This window comes from Oncorhynchus keta, chromosome 24 (assembly GCF_023373465.1).
Source record: "Oncorhynchus keta strain PuntledgeMale-10-30-2019 chromosome 24, Oket_V2, whole genome shotgun sequence".
NCBI lineage: Eukaryota > Metazoa > Chordata > Actinopteri > Salmoniformes > Salmonidae > Oncorhynchus > Oncorhynchus keta.
Window position 1 is genome coordinate 47049237 of NC_068444.1, and position 13899 is coordinate 47063135.

Genomic DNA, 13899 nt, shown 5'->3' on the forward strand with positions numbered 1-13899 from the left:
GACTAGAATTAAATGCGGGGAAGAGGGGGAGGGGATAAACAAAGACATTCAGCCATTTATAGATGTTAATGCACTGGTCATTTTAACATATTGCCAAAAAGTTTGTATCAGTTCTGGTACACAAAGTTTGATTTGAACTCAATATTAAACATTTTATTTGTTTCTGTGTTAGACTTAATACATTTGCACATTTACATAATTCAACTTGCTGGTGGAGACCAGCTAGTAGGATCCGGATTTAACTGAGGTAAACAGTAGGCTACAAAACTAAAATGAACATTACACAATGTGATCATAATGCCTACATAACCTATTATAACAGTCTGACAAAAAACTTGACACTTATGACAACTGACATAACAGTGTTCTGATGTATACGGTTGTGCAATATCGAACAAAACTATAAATATTCACAATTCACACAGCAAAACAGTGTATGCATCTTGACATAAGTAGAGGCTACATATGCAAGTTATGCACGCATTCACCCTATGAGTGATCACAAATCTCCGCCCAGATTGAGGTCAATGAACCACCATTCTCCTGTGACTACGGTCATCCTTAAAGTGTGACATATGACAAGGGCACTGACTTCATGACTAGCAGGTAGGTGTTCTAGAGACGATGGAGGAAGAAGGAAGGTGAATTGGACAGACTTTGACAAACGTAAACAGTACAACAGATGTATGTATATAGTATATGTGATAGAATGAGACTGACATTGCCGACATAGTGGAACAGACATACTGTATACTACACATTATATGTGGAAGGCAATTGCTATGAGAACTCCTGGCTAGCAGGGCAGTGTTGTTAATAATACTGGTGTTGTTGCAGAATGACCAGACCAGACAATTATGTTTGATGTTTCGGGAGTGGACAGGAGCTGAGAAACTAACCATAAAAACACTGACTGTCACTATAGCGACAGGGATGATGGGCTGTCATCGGGGAAAGGAAAGAAGGGAAGGGTGGGACACGCACAAAACACACCTGTCTGACATAACAGCAGCAACTTAGCCGATAAATAGATATGAACGCTTGATAAAGCAGCACACAGTGCGCTTTTTAGATGCTTACATCATTTGTTTTCTTTTTTCGCTAGCTGAGACACTCGCGGTGTGGCGGCCTCAATTGATCATCAGCCCACAGCATGCCAAAGGGGGGAGAGAGAGGTCATCCTACCAGACAACACAGAATGGCTCAGAGACTCAAGTGCAGGAGAAAGACAAGCAGATGGGGAAGGGAGGAAGAGAGCGAGTGAGTGAGAGATAGACGAAGGTGAAGGACGAAGAGTGGAGGAAGATTGGTTGGCTGGGAGTTTGAGGAGCCTGGAGCGAACATGGGATCTATGATCAATTATATTGGAATTGCTTCGGTAATGTTATACAGGATGCATGTGTGCAGTAAAACAGTAACTCAGTAAAGTACTTGATTGATTTGAGTTGAGTTGTATTGACAGAGGAAGGGGACTATTGATGGTTAAGATGGGCTAAGGTCACAGTGTTCAGAATGTGCCCAGGGAGAGACATCACACACGTGTTAAACAGTACTATTCCAATAGGCCCTGGTCCCATCCCAACCATACTCTAAAGGCTGCTACTGTCCACCCCATTTTTGGCACCACTATAGAGCATTATATCATTTTATAATGTTCATATACTGTACATGTCATATTATTTTATGCTACATTCAGTGCGTTGATCCCTGTAACCTCTCCCAGTAGTAAACAATATTAATAGAGCTACATGGTTGAACTACCTGACAATAATACAGTGTGGCGCTTAACATAGTAAATATCTATAATGCACTTTTTTTAAATTCTCCCCCTTTACAAAGAGATTGTGTTTTAGTTGTTCAAACACCCACCAACCCCCCCCCCCCACACACACACACACACACACACAGCAAATATAAAATAAACACTCCCTCTATTCTATAACAGTTTCCAAGCATTTGAATGTCAACAGAAGCAATTATATATTTTCTCATTTCTTTTCACATTGGAAGATGCCTGTATGAACTATTTAGGCACTATTACAGAATGAAATGTGTCCTTTTAAACAGTGGTCTACTACAGGAAATCACCTGTAACCCTCAACAGGAAGTTACTCTGAGACAGGAAGTAACCGCTAAGATGTCCTGAGATGTCTGACAGCAGGGTCCTGTCTCAGTTCAAACAGTCTAGATGAGCAATGTCCCATTGTCATAGTAACTGCTACATTGGAGAGTCACCTTCACATATTTTCTCCTTTTGAAAAGCAATCATTCTCCCCTATGTCCATAGCCATTTTCACATTTTGGAAATGGACGGAACTGCCATGATCTCCCATTCGTTCAGCGATATGTCAGTCAGACAGAAGATCAATTTGACCTATTGGAACGCTATTGGATCTAAAGCATGTCACTAGATCAGCTTGGGCCTCCCCAGGTCAAAGGTATTTATATATATATAGAGAGAGAAGCAGAAGAAGAAATATAAAAATAAGAGAAATTAGGGAGAAGGGAGGCAGAATGGAAATGTGTCGTCAGGGAGCATTGAATGTTTCTACTGAACCCAATGTTTAGAAATGGCTAGAACTGTTTCTATTAGCATCATTAGCCGTGTTAATGTGTGTACCATGAAGCAAAATAGCTGAACAGTGGAACGAGTTGCTGTGAAAAAAACGACGTCAGTCAGTGGACTCTTGAATGTCGCTTCTCCAACTCAGAAAACAGTCTAAGGTCACAAATCAAAATAACAAACGCATGCGCTAGTGATGACTTGTCCAAGAGTGTACTGCCGTAAGTGCTGATACCAATCTGTGTCACAGTCAAGAATTCGATATTGGGCTTCTTCTCAGCAGCGTCAACCTTCAACTCCAGTCAAAATGGCCGTTACAAGTACCTTGCGCAGGTTCCTATTGCCATGGCAACGCCCACAGACACCGCTGCTCATCCAGTCTCTGTCAGACACAGATCTCTATGGCAGTAGCCATCACCTTGGTCTTCTCTCGACCCAGAGAAGAGTGGTGCTGGCCAGGAGACTCCTCCTGAGGGGACTGGGGGTCAGAGAGGACGCTCCTCTTCAGGGGCGCTGGGCGCAAGTGTGAGGTCGTTCCTGGGGGAGTGGAAGGCTCTGGGTGTCTGTGAGAGCGCATTGAGGAGGAGGTCAAAGAGGAGGTAGAGGTGCAGCCTGCAGGGCATACACCAGATGAACTGGACCTCTCGCCTCGCTTGGCTCGGCAGGAGGCACGGCGTCGGAATTCGCTGACCAGCTCGTACTTGACAAAGCAGAAGACGTCCTTCACGCCGCATCGCTTCTCAGGTTCGGCAGCTAGCAGCCGCTGGAACATGCGCAGGGCGTCGTCAGTGAAGCGGCGCCACTGGGATGGGTAGGCCGCCGTGGGACACCCCGCACGATGCCAGCGCCGGAACTCCTCATAGAATGCGTCAGTAGGCAGCGCTGCCTCCCAGGGGAAGTTACCGGTCAACATGCAGAAGACAAGCACTCCGAACGCCCAGATGTCCAGACTGGTGGTCACCAGGAAGCCTTCGGCACGACTGGCACGGCACACCTCCGGCGCTGTGTACGGGATGGTGCCACTCACGCGCTTCACCCGGCAGCCCACTCTCCGCGTCATGCCGAAGTCAGCCAGCTTGACGCGTCGGCACTCGCGGTCGAAGAGGAGCACGTTTTCGGGCTTGACGTCACGGTGAACCAGGTTCTTGCTGTGCATGAAGTCCAGAGCCAGACCCAGCTGCTGCATACAGCGCTTCACCATCTCCTCCGGAAGACCCACCTACAGGGAGGAGAGGAGGAAGGAGTGAAGAAAGAGAAAAGGGTGTTAGTTTTAGATTTTACAGTAGGGGAGGAAAACGAAGTACAATAAATGAAATGAGAAAGAAATAGAAGAGTCGTAGAGGGACTTAAGTGGGACAAAGAGGCTCTTGTTAAGCATCATATTGCACTCATCTTTAACAACCTAGAATAAGAACCTTTGCGTCTGGGTACCAGTCCCTCCACTGAAATTAAACGGAGCTCTACAGTACACTAAATGAGTATGCAGCTCAAGTCTGAGCAAGGACAAGGCTGCAATCCCAGAACCAGTGCTTTGAAACATTGTGCTTGATTGGCTAGGGTATGGGAGAACAGTGATTGGTGTGGAGATAAGTACGATCCAGTACAGGTACCCAGTACCTGGGGAGGAATGATGTCAAACAGGTCTCCAGCGGGGGCATACTCCTGTCCAAAGACGTAGCTATCCTCGGTCTCGAAGAGTACGTCCAGGACTTTGATGATAAATGGGCTGCAGCTCAGTGTTCCTGTCAGGCTGTACTCCCTCAGGAAGCTCTTCAGCTTCGTCTTGCTCTTGGTCACAAACTTCAGAGCCATTTTGGTGCCTGATATGTACACACAGTGATGGACAGAATGAATGAATTAATAATTGAATGTCCAATAGGGAAATTTGTTTGGCAACATTTCAGAAGATAGACAGGCAGACATGCACGCACACAGAAGCAAGCACACGCTCACAAACACGCCTGAGTTAATAACATTACAACTCACATACTGTATCAACATTCTGTATAGCAAGATTATTAAACGTTTTTTTATTTTCGTTTTTATTTCTATTAGTGTTGGGATTTGTATTTGGAATTCAGTTTAGTTTCAATTTGTTTTTAGACCTGTTTCAGTTGTATAAAGTAATTATTATTTCATTTTTCTATTATTACATTACAGTTTTAGAGACAGAAAGTATGCGTGGGCCCGGCTTGGAGCCATTTGTGTTGTATAGTTTGTGTGTGTGTGTTTTTTCCAGGGGGCAGCAATACACATGGTGATAGATCAGGTCATAGGTTGGGTTAGGTTTAAAGGAGCCATCAGCAGTTGCTTCATACATTTTTACTTACATTAATGATTGATTCTTGAATAATATAACTTATGAGCCTCATGAGCTTAGTTAAACTGTTATTCCCCATCAGAACCCAAAATATAAGCTTGTTTTACTTCAATGTTTATAAACAAAGTAAATGTAAACAAACACTGTAAAGCATTAAAGCATGGTTAAAACTATAATTTTGATATCATGGACGGTCAGTTCTTGTTTCCATAGAGCCTATGAATTTGAAAGTGGTTACATTTCTCCAGAGCCATCTCTCAGCATGTGGAGGGGAAAATGCTTTGTTATTTTTCTACTGCTGGTTGGCTCATTAAATGATATAATAAATAAATATCAATATGACTAGGATTTAAAAGGAACAGTGATGAAACTGGTACAAAAAAAATATTGTGGAAGGAAACTCTCTCTCGCCCATATTTACACCAATCCAATGCTTTTTCACCTCAGTAGGACATATAAGAAGAATCAAGTTAGCAACCTAACGATTTTTTCAAGTGAGTGTGATGTCATCTCGGATATCCCAGACCTTGAAGTATTATATCTGGTCTTTCTAGGGAGACTAATGGTGATACAAACTAGACCTATTTGAAACATTGGCATCTCCTGGCAGCATTTACCTGTCAGATTCAGTAGCTTGAAAACCCCATTAGATTTTTTCCCCAAAGCTTAGAAGAAAAACTAAAATGTTATTTTAGTTTGTTTTGGAGACAAAGATAATAGTTTCAGTATAGTTTCCGTTTTTCAAACTGGTTTGTTAATCATTTTATTTCAGTTGACTAAATATTTTTTTCATGATTACTTTGTTTCAGTTTATTATTATAACCTTGCTGTACAGTATCAGATAAATATCTTAGGCAAGGCAATATAAACTTAACTGACACGTATTAAGTGAATTGAACTAAATATGCCTGTTCTATCTGATTCTGTGTATCTGATACGATTCAAATCTGTTATTTTTCCCCTCAGTCTGAATAGCCAAAAAGCACACGGAATCGGATATTTCAAGCCACATTTCAAACCACCTTCATAGGTGGTTTAACGTCAGAAATCTGATTCCTGGCCATGTGACTGAATGGTCAAATCTGATTTATTTGCCCTCAAGTGGTTTTTCGACTCTTATTTCGCATATCTTGACGTTTCCTAGCTACTCTGTTGACAGTTTGACAAGAACATGTGATAGATAACTGACTTGTTAATTGTTTAAAAAAAAACAAATTACTGAACGTGCTAGAAAGCTAAACAGCTACTTAGCTAGCCAAAAAGGACTTGTTTTGAAAGTTGGATCATCATCCTTTGAGGCTTTGAAAGTGTTCTTACCCTATGATTTTGAACATTCAAAGCAACTGGGAAACGTCCATTGGCATTGTCACCTTAGCTTGCTGCATGAGCACCACCACCAATCAGCCTACACCACTGCACACATACCCGTCATTACTATGACAGCTATGGTAGCCTTCTCAGCAAATGACTGCGGTCTGAACACACACAAATCCGATTTGGTCCCTTGTAACTTGCTGTTTGGACAATCAGTAGTCCAAAATGGATTTGAAAAACAAAACTAATTTGAGCATTAAGGCCTTCACTTTTACCCAGTCTAATGCCCTCTTCAGCTTAATGGCATGTAACCTTGTAATTAACTTTAAACCTGAAGAGCCCTTTCACCCTGACATCTTACACTATGGCGACCTTTGACCTCACAATGCCTTGTCACTGTAGTGCCCTTTTTCATTGACCGTTGACTCTATGGAAACTTTTGCCGCCAACAATGTCCCTTCACCACAGCCATGCCCTCTGACTCACCCTGTGTGCGGTGTGCCACAAGGTCCACCTTGCCATAGGTGCCCTTGCCCAGCTCTCGGATGTGCTCGTAGTGTTTTGCCACGTCTGCACCCGGCAGGGAGGTAATGGCCAGGGCCTGCATGTCCTCCACAGGCACTCCTCCACCACCGCAGTAGCCCACCTTGGAGTTGGGAGAGCCTCCACCACCCACCCTGCCCGGCCCCAACAGAGACAGGCTCACCTTGACGCTGTGGGGCAAACTAGGGACGGAACAGAACACAGACAGACAACATAAAATAATGTGTCTGAAACAAGAAAAACTGTGTTACGCTAAATACAGCAGGCTTATTGGCGATATCACAAATAAATGTGACAACTTGACCTTGAATGTCATTCAGTGTGTGTGGCCCAACGCTCTAAACACTAGGCTACCTGCAGTAATAAAGTCTCTGTATCAGCCTGAGAGAGAAACGGCCGGCTCTTGGCAATGTTCCTCAGGTGGTAAAAATATATTTTTAAATCACTAGTAGAGTCTAATAATTGATCAGTGGAGATAAAATCCTCTGGTGACACAGAAATGTAAAGTTGTGTATCGTCTGCGTAGCAGTGAAAATCAATGCTGTGCTTTCTGATAATGCTGCCAAGAGGGAACATATGTAAAAACTGAACAGTACCGGACCCAAAATCATACCTTGTGGAACGCCACATGTGTTATGTATTTTCTCTGAGTTATGGTCACCAAGGGTGACAAACTCTTGACAGGTTAAATAGGTCCTAAACCAATTTAGAACAGGACCGGAGAGGCCAACCCAACTCTCCACTCAGTCCAGAAGGACATCATGGTCAACAGTGTTGATTGCAGCACTTAAATCTGAGAGTACAAGGACAAAGAGCTGTTTGCTATCTGTGTTGGCTTTTAGATAATTTACCATGGTCTCTGTGCTGGGCAAGAAAACCAGATTGGTATTTTTCAAAATTACAGTTGGCACTTTTTCCTGAATTTTGCTTAAGAATGTAAAGTTGGAGATTGGCCGAAAATTGCTAAAAGCTGAACAATCTAGATTACTTTTCTTCAGAAGGGGTTTCACCATAGCAGTTTAGTGCAGTGGGGAAAGTGTCTGTAAACAGGGATTGATTTTAACAACAGATTGCACTTCGTCAGATATGCAATTAAAAAAAGTTTTGAAGAGAGTGTTGGGGATAGGTTCGAGAAGGCAGGTAGAAGGCTTAAATTGTGATATAATTTTCCTGAGCATATCTGTGTCAACCAGGGAAAATAAATCCATAGTGCCTTTGCGTGGTAGGCTAGGGCACATAAACTTCTCATCAGTTCTTGCTATTTAATGTTTTATATCTTATTTCTTACTTACTATTCTTACTATTTCTTACTATTCTTCCTATTTTATTGGTGCGCAACTGTTATGAAAGTTGTTTTGTATTTAAACGCCACTTTAAATGTGAGAAACATCCAATCAACTTTGCGCTCAGTAATGAGGTCATTCACAAGGAAGGTTTTACTTATGATTGCTCTCACATTTAAAAGTGCCAAACGAGGGTGGTCTATGGTGATAGGTGGGATGGGCTGAGAGTGGCTGAGAGGTGGGATAAAAGCTTCCAGTACATATCCATGTCCATACAATTGATAGCGTAGCAGGAGTGAAGGGATTACTTGAGATGTGCCCAGTAAACATATTTGACTTGTTGCAGCTCTGGGCTAGCTTTTAGAAAGTTGGATGCTGATTCAATTTCCTGAACCCTGAAGAAATTGTTAAGACTTTTCAATAGCATAGACTGACCATTAGAAGACAGAGGCAGGGCTCATCACCATCCCAAAGTGAAGTTTCAACCGTTCCAAATTGAAGATGAACAATCCCAAATTAAAATACTTTGTTTCTTTTTATGTTTTGACATGCCAAAATGGGTCTACTCTAGAATCTGTCATTCACAGTGATTTAGAAGGCTAATAACAGTACTACTGAAATAGATATAAAGTTGAAGTCAGAAGTTTACATACACCTCAGCCAAATACATTTAAATTCAGCGTTTCACATTTCCTGTAATTTAATCCTTGTAAAAAAATCCCTGTTTTAGGTCAGTTAGGATCTTTATTTTAAGAATGTAAAATGTCAGAATAATCAGACGTTTACATACACTCAATTAGTATTTTGTAGCATTGCCTTTAAATTGTTTAACTTGGGTCAACCATTTTGGGTAGCCTTCCACAAGCTTCCCACAAGAAGTTTTGTGAAGTTTGGCCCATTCCTCCTGACAGAGCTGATGTAACGGTTTGTACACCTCCTTGCTCGCACACGCTTTTTCAGTTCTGTCCACAAATTCTCTATAGGATTGAGGTCAGGGCTTTGTGATGGCCACACCATTACCTTGACTTTGTTGTCCTTACGCCATTTTGCCACAACGTTGGAAGTATGCTTGGGGTCATTTGCGGCCAAGCTTTACCTTCCTGACTATTGTCTTGTGTTGGTTCAATATATCCACATAATTTTCCTTTCTCATAAAGCCATCTATTTTGTGAAGTGCACCAGTCCCTCCTGCAGCAAAGCACCCGCACAACATGATGCTCCTACCTCCGTGCTTCACGGTTGGGATGGTGTTCTTCTGCTTGCAAGCCTCCCTCTTTTTCCTCCAAACGTAACGATACTCATTAAGGCCAAACAGTTATATATTATATAATGGCCAAACAGATCAGAGGACATTTCTCCAAAAAGTACAGTCTTTGACCCCATGACCCCATCTGCAATATTCACTGACAAAATAAAATAAACACTTGAGTAAATGAGGGATAAAAAAGTACATCAAAAGCAGGTGTTTCCACTAGAGGTCGACCAATTAATCGGAAAGACCGATTTCAAGTTATCATAACAAATCAGTAATCCGTAATTAATTTGCCACAATTTTACATAATTATGACATTGAAGGTTGTGCAATGTAACTGCAATATTTAGACTTAGGGATGCTACATGTTCTATAAAATATGGAGTTCCGTATTTCAATGAAATTATAGTTTCCGGATTTGACCATATTAATGGGGCGGCAGGGTAGCCTAGTGGTTAGAGCGTTGGACTAGTAACCGAAAGGTTGCAAGTTCATATCCCGAGCTGACAAGGTACAAACCCACTAGGCCCACTAGGCCGTCATTGAAAATAAGAATTTGTCTTAACTGACTTTCCTAGTTTAATAAAGGTCAAATAAAAAATGCCTTAAGGCTTGTCTTTCTGTGTGTTTATTATAATTAAGTCTATGATTTGATAGAGCAGTCTGACTGAGCGGTGGTAGGCAGCAGCATTCATTCAAACAGCACTTTCCTGCGTTTGCCAGCAATGCTTGAAGACCACGCTGTTTGACTTCAAGCCTATCAACTCCGAGATTAGGCTGGCAATACTATAGTGCCTATAAGAACATCCAATAGTCAAAGGTATATGAAATACAAATGGTATAAGAGAGAAATAGTCAGTTGGTAGAGCATGGCGCTTGTAACGCCAGGGTAGTGGGTTCGATTCCCGGGACCACCCATACGTAGAATGTATGCACACATGACTGTAAGTCGCTTTGGATAAAAGCGTCTGCTAAATGGCATATATTATTATATTATTACAACCTAAAACTTCTTAACTGGGAATATTGAAGACTCATGTTAAAAGGAACCACCAGCTCTCATATGTCCTCATGTTCTGAGCAAGGAACTCAAATGAACACTTATGGGAGATTCTGGAGTGATGTTTGAGACAGTTTTACACCATCAACAAAACAAGTCCTCACAAGTCCTCAACTGGCAGCTTCATGAAAGTACCCGCAAAACACCAGTCTCAACGTCAACAGTGAAGAGGCGACTCCGGGATGCTGGCCTTCTAGGCAGAGTTGCAAAGAAAAAGACATTTCTCAGACTGGCCTATAAAAATAAAAGATTAAGATGAAAAGAACACAGACACTGGACAGAGGAACTCTGCCAAGAAGGCCAGCATCCCAGAGTCGAAGAGCTTTTTCTTTAATGAGTTGGACGGGAAAGATATACTCCAAACACCCGAACAGGCCCTCATCCCAGTCATTCGCTGGAGAAGGAAACTGAGATTTTGCGGAAAGAGATCAGGGTGCCTTGTGAGGATCAGGTGACGAGTGGCTAATCTGCCTTTGTACTCCGTACTGCTAGCTAACGTTCAATCACTGGAAAATGAATTGGACAAATTAACCTCTTAGTCCGCCCCATCCCGCATGCGGGATCGTGACTACAGCCTCAAGCTCATTACCATAACGCAACATTAGCGATTTCTAAAAATTGCAAATGAAATGAAATAAATATGCCTGCCCTCAAGCTTATCCTTTTCTTAACAATCCTGTCGTCTCAGATTTTCAAAATATGCTTTAGAACCAGAGAAAATCAATAATTTGTGTAAGAGTGGTGATAGCTAGCTTAGCATTTAGCGTTAGCATTTAGCACGCAACATATTCACAAAAACCAGCAAAGGGATCAAATAAAATAATTTACCTTTGAAGAACTTCAGATGTTTCAATGAGGAGACTCTCAGGACGTACCCTTTTATCCTACCAACGGGACATTAACATTTTTAATATTTTATGTTTCACCGTGTCGTGGCTGAACGACAACATTATTAACATACAGCTGGTGGGTTATATACTATGGGCAGGAAAGAACAGCAGCATCTGGTAATACACGGGCGGCATCCTATGCAGCTGGTGCACGATTTCTAAGGAAGTCTCAAGGTTTTGCTCGTCTGAGGCAGAGTATCTCATGATAAGCTGTAGACCACACTATTTACCTAGAGAGTTTTCATCTGTATTTTTCATAGCTGTCTACATACTCCCACAGACCGAGACTGGCACTAAAACAGCACTCAATGAGCTGTATACCACCATAAGCAAACAGGAAAACGCTCATCCAGAGGCGGCGCTCCTAGTGGCCGGTGACTTTAATTAACGCAGGGAAACTTAAATCAGTTTTACCTCATTTCTATCCGCATGTTAAATGTGCAACCAGGGGGAATAAAATAAAAACAAACTCTAGACCACCTTTACTCCACACACAGAGATGCGTACAAAGCTCTCCCTCGCCCTGCATTTGGCAAATCTGACCATAATTCTATCCTCCTGATTCCTGCTCACAAGCAAAAAAAAATAAGCAGGAAGCACCAGTGACTCGGTGGGTAAAAAAATTATCAGATGAAGCAGATGCTAAACTACAGCATAGTTTTGCTAGCACAGACTGGAATATGTTCCGGGATTGAGGAGTACACCACATCAGTCACTGGCTTCAACAATAAGTGGATCGATGACATCGTTCCTCAGTGACTATGTACAGTACATACCCCAAGCAGAAGCCATGGATTACAGGCAACATTTGCACTGAGCTAAAGGCTCGAGCTACCACTTTCAAGGAGCAGGACTCTAACCCGGAAGCCTATAAGAAATCCCGATATCACCTTCGACGAACCTAACAATTTCACAACAACTACCTTATACACACAAGTATAAAGGAATGAATACGAATATGTACATAAAAATATATGAATGAGTCATGGCCGAACGGCTTAGGCAAGATGCAGTAGATGGTACAGAGTACAGTATATACATATGAGATGAGTAATGTAGGGAATGAAAACATTATATATAAAGTGGCAGGGCTTGCAAACTATAACAGACTACAAAGGGAAGCATAGCCGAGAGCTGCCCAGTGAGACAAGCCTACCAGACAAGCTAAATAACTTATATGCTCGCTTTGAGGCAAGCAACACTGAAACATGCATGAGAGCATCGGCTGTTCCGGACAACTGTGTGATCACACTCTCCGATGTGAGCGAGACATTTTAAACAGGTCAACATTCACAAGGCCGCAGGGCCAGATGGATTACCAGGACGTATACTCCGAGCAAGCGCTGACCAACTGGCATGGGTCTTCACTAACATTTTCAACCTCTCCCTGACTGAGTCTGTAATACCAGCAGAACACTAAGGTAACCTGCCTAAATGACTACGGACATGTAGCACTTACGTCCGTAGCCATGAAATGCTTTAAAAGGTTGGTCATGGCTCACATCAACACCATTATCTCAGAAATCCTAGACCCACTCCAATTTGCATACCGCACCAATAGATCCACAGATGATCTCAGACAATCTCTATTGCAATCCACATTGCCGTTTCACACCTGGACAAAAGGAACACCTACAGTGGGCAAAAAAGTATTTAGTCAGCCTCCAATTGTTCAAGTTCTCCCACTTAAAAAGATGAGAGGCCTGTAATTTTCATCATAGGTACACTTCAACTATGACAGACAAAATAAGAAAAAAACTTCCAGGAAATCACATTTTTTATGAATTTATTTGCAAATTATGGTGGACAATAAGTATTTGGTCACCTACAAACAAACAAGATTTATGGCTCTCACAGACCTGTAACTTCTTCTTTAAGAGGCTCCTCTGTCTTCCACTCGTTACCTGTATTAATGGCACCTGTTTGAACTTGTTATCAGTATAAAAGACACCTGTCCACAACCTCAGTCACACTCCAAACTCCACTATGGCCAAGACCAAAGAGCTGTCAAAGGACACCAGAAACAAAATTGTAGACATGCACCAGGCTGGGAAGACTGAATCTGCAATAGGTAAGCAGCTTGGTTTGAAGAAATCAACTGTGGGAGCAATTATACAAGCAATTATGCAATTATACAAGACCACTGATAATCTCCCTCGATCTGGGGCTCCACACAAGATCATTCACACGGGGGGATCTAGTGAATGACCTGCAGAGAGCTGGGACCAAAGTAACAAAGCCTACCATCAGTAACACACTACGCTGCCAGGGGCTCAAATCCTGCAGTGCCAGACGTGTCCCCCTGCTTAAGCCAGTACATGTCCAGGCCCATCTGAAGTTTGCTAGAGAGCATTTGGATGATCCAGAAGAAGATTGGGAGAATGTCATATGGTCAGATGAAACCAAAATATAACTTTTTGTTAAAAACTGAACTCATTGTGTTTGGAGGACAAAGATTGCTGAGTTGCATCCAAAGAACACCATACCTACTGTGAAACATGGATGTAGAAACATCATGCTTTAGGGCTGTTTTTCTGCAAAGGGACCAGGACGACTGATCCGTGTAAAGGAAAGAATGAATGGGGCCATGTATCGTGAGATTTTGAGTGAAAACCTCCTTCCATCAGCAAGGGCGTTGAAGATGAAACGTGGCTGGGTCTTTCAGCATGACAAT

At 42.2% G+C, this 13899-nt stretch overlaps 1 protein-coding gene across 2 annotated transcripts in view; it reads right to left on the minus strand.

The window, feature by feature from the left end:
- Positions 1-1896: 1896 nt before the first annotated feature.
- The window catches only part of LOC118402683 (serine/threonine-protein kinase SBK1-like), a 43482-nt gene continuing 31479 nt past the window's right edge, over positions 1897-13899 (minus strand). For both annotated transcript variants that reach the window (XM_035800852.2, XM_035800851.2), the window contains exons 3-5: positions 6684-6922; positions 4181-4383; positions 1897-3782 (exon numbers count right to left, since the gene is read on the minus strand). In XM_035800852.2, the coding sequence (XP_035656745.1) occupies positions 2949-3782; positions 4181-4383; positions 6684-6922 (1276 nt within the window). In that variant the 3' untranslated portion in view covers positions 1897-2948. The remainder of the gene's footprint in view (positions 3783-4180; positions 4384-6683; positions 6923-13899) is intronic.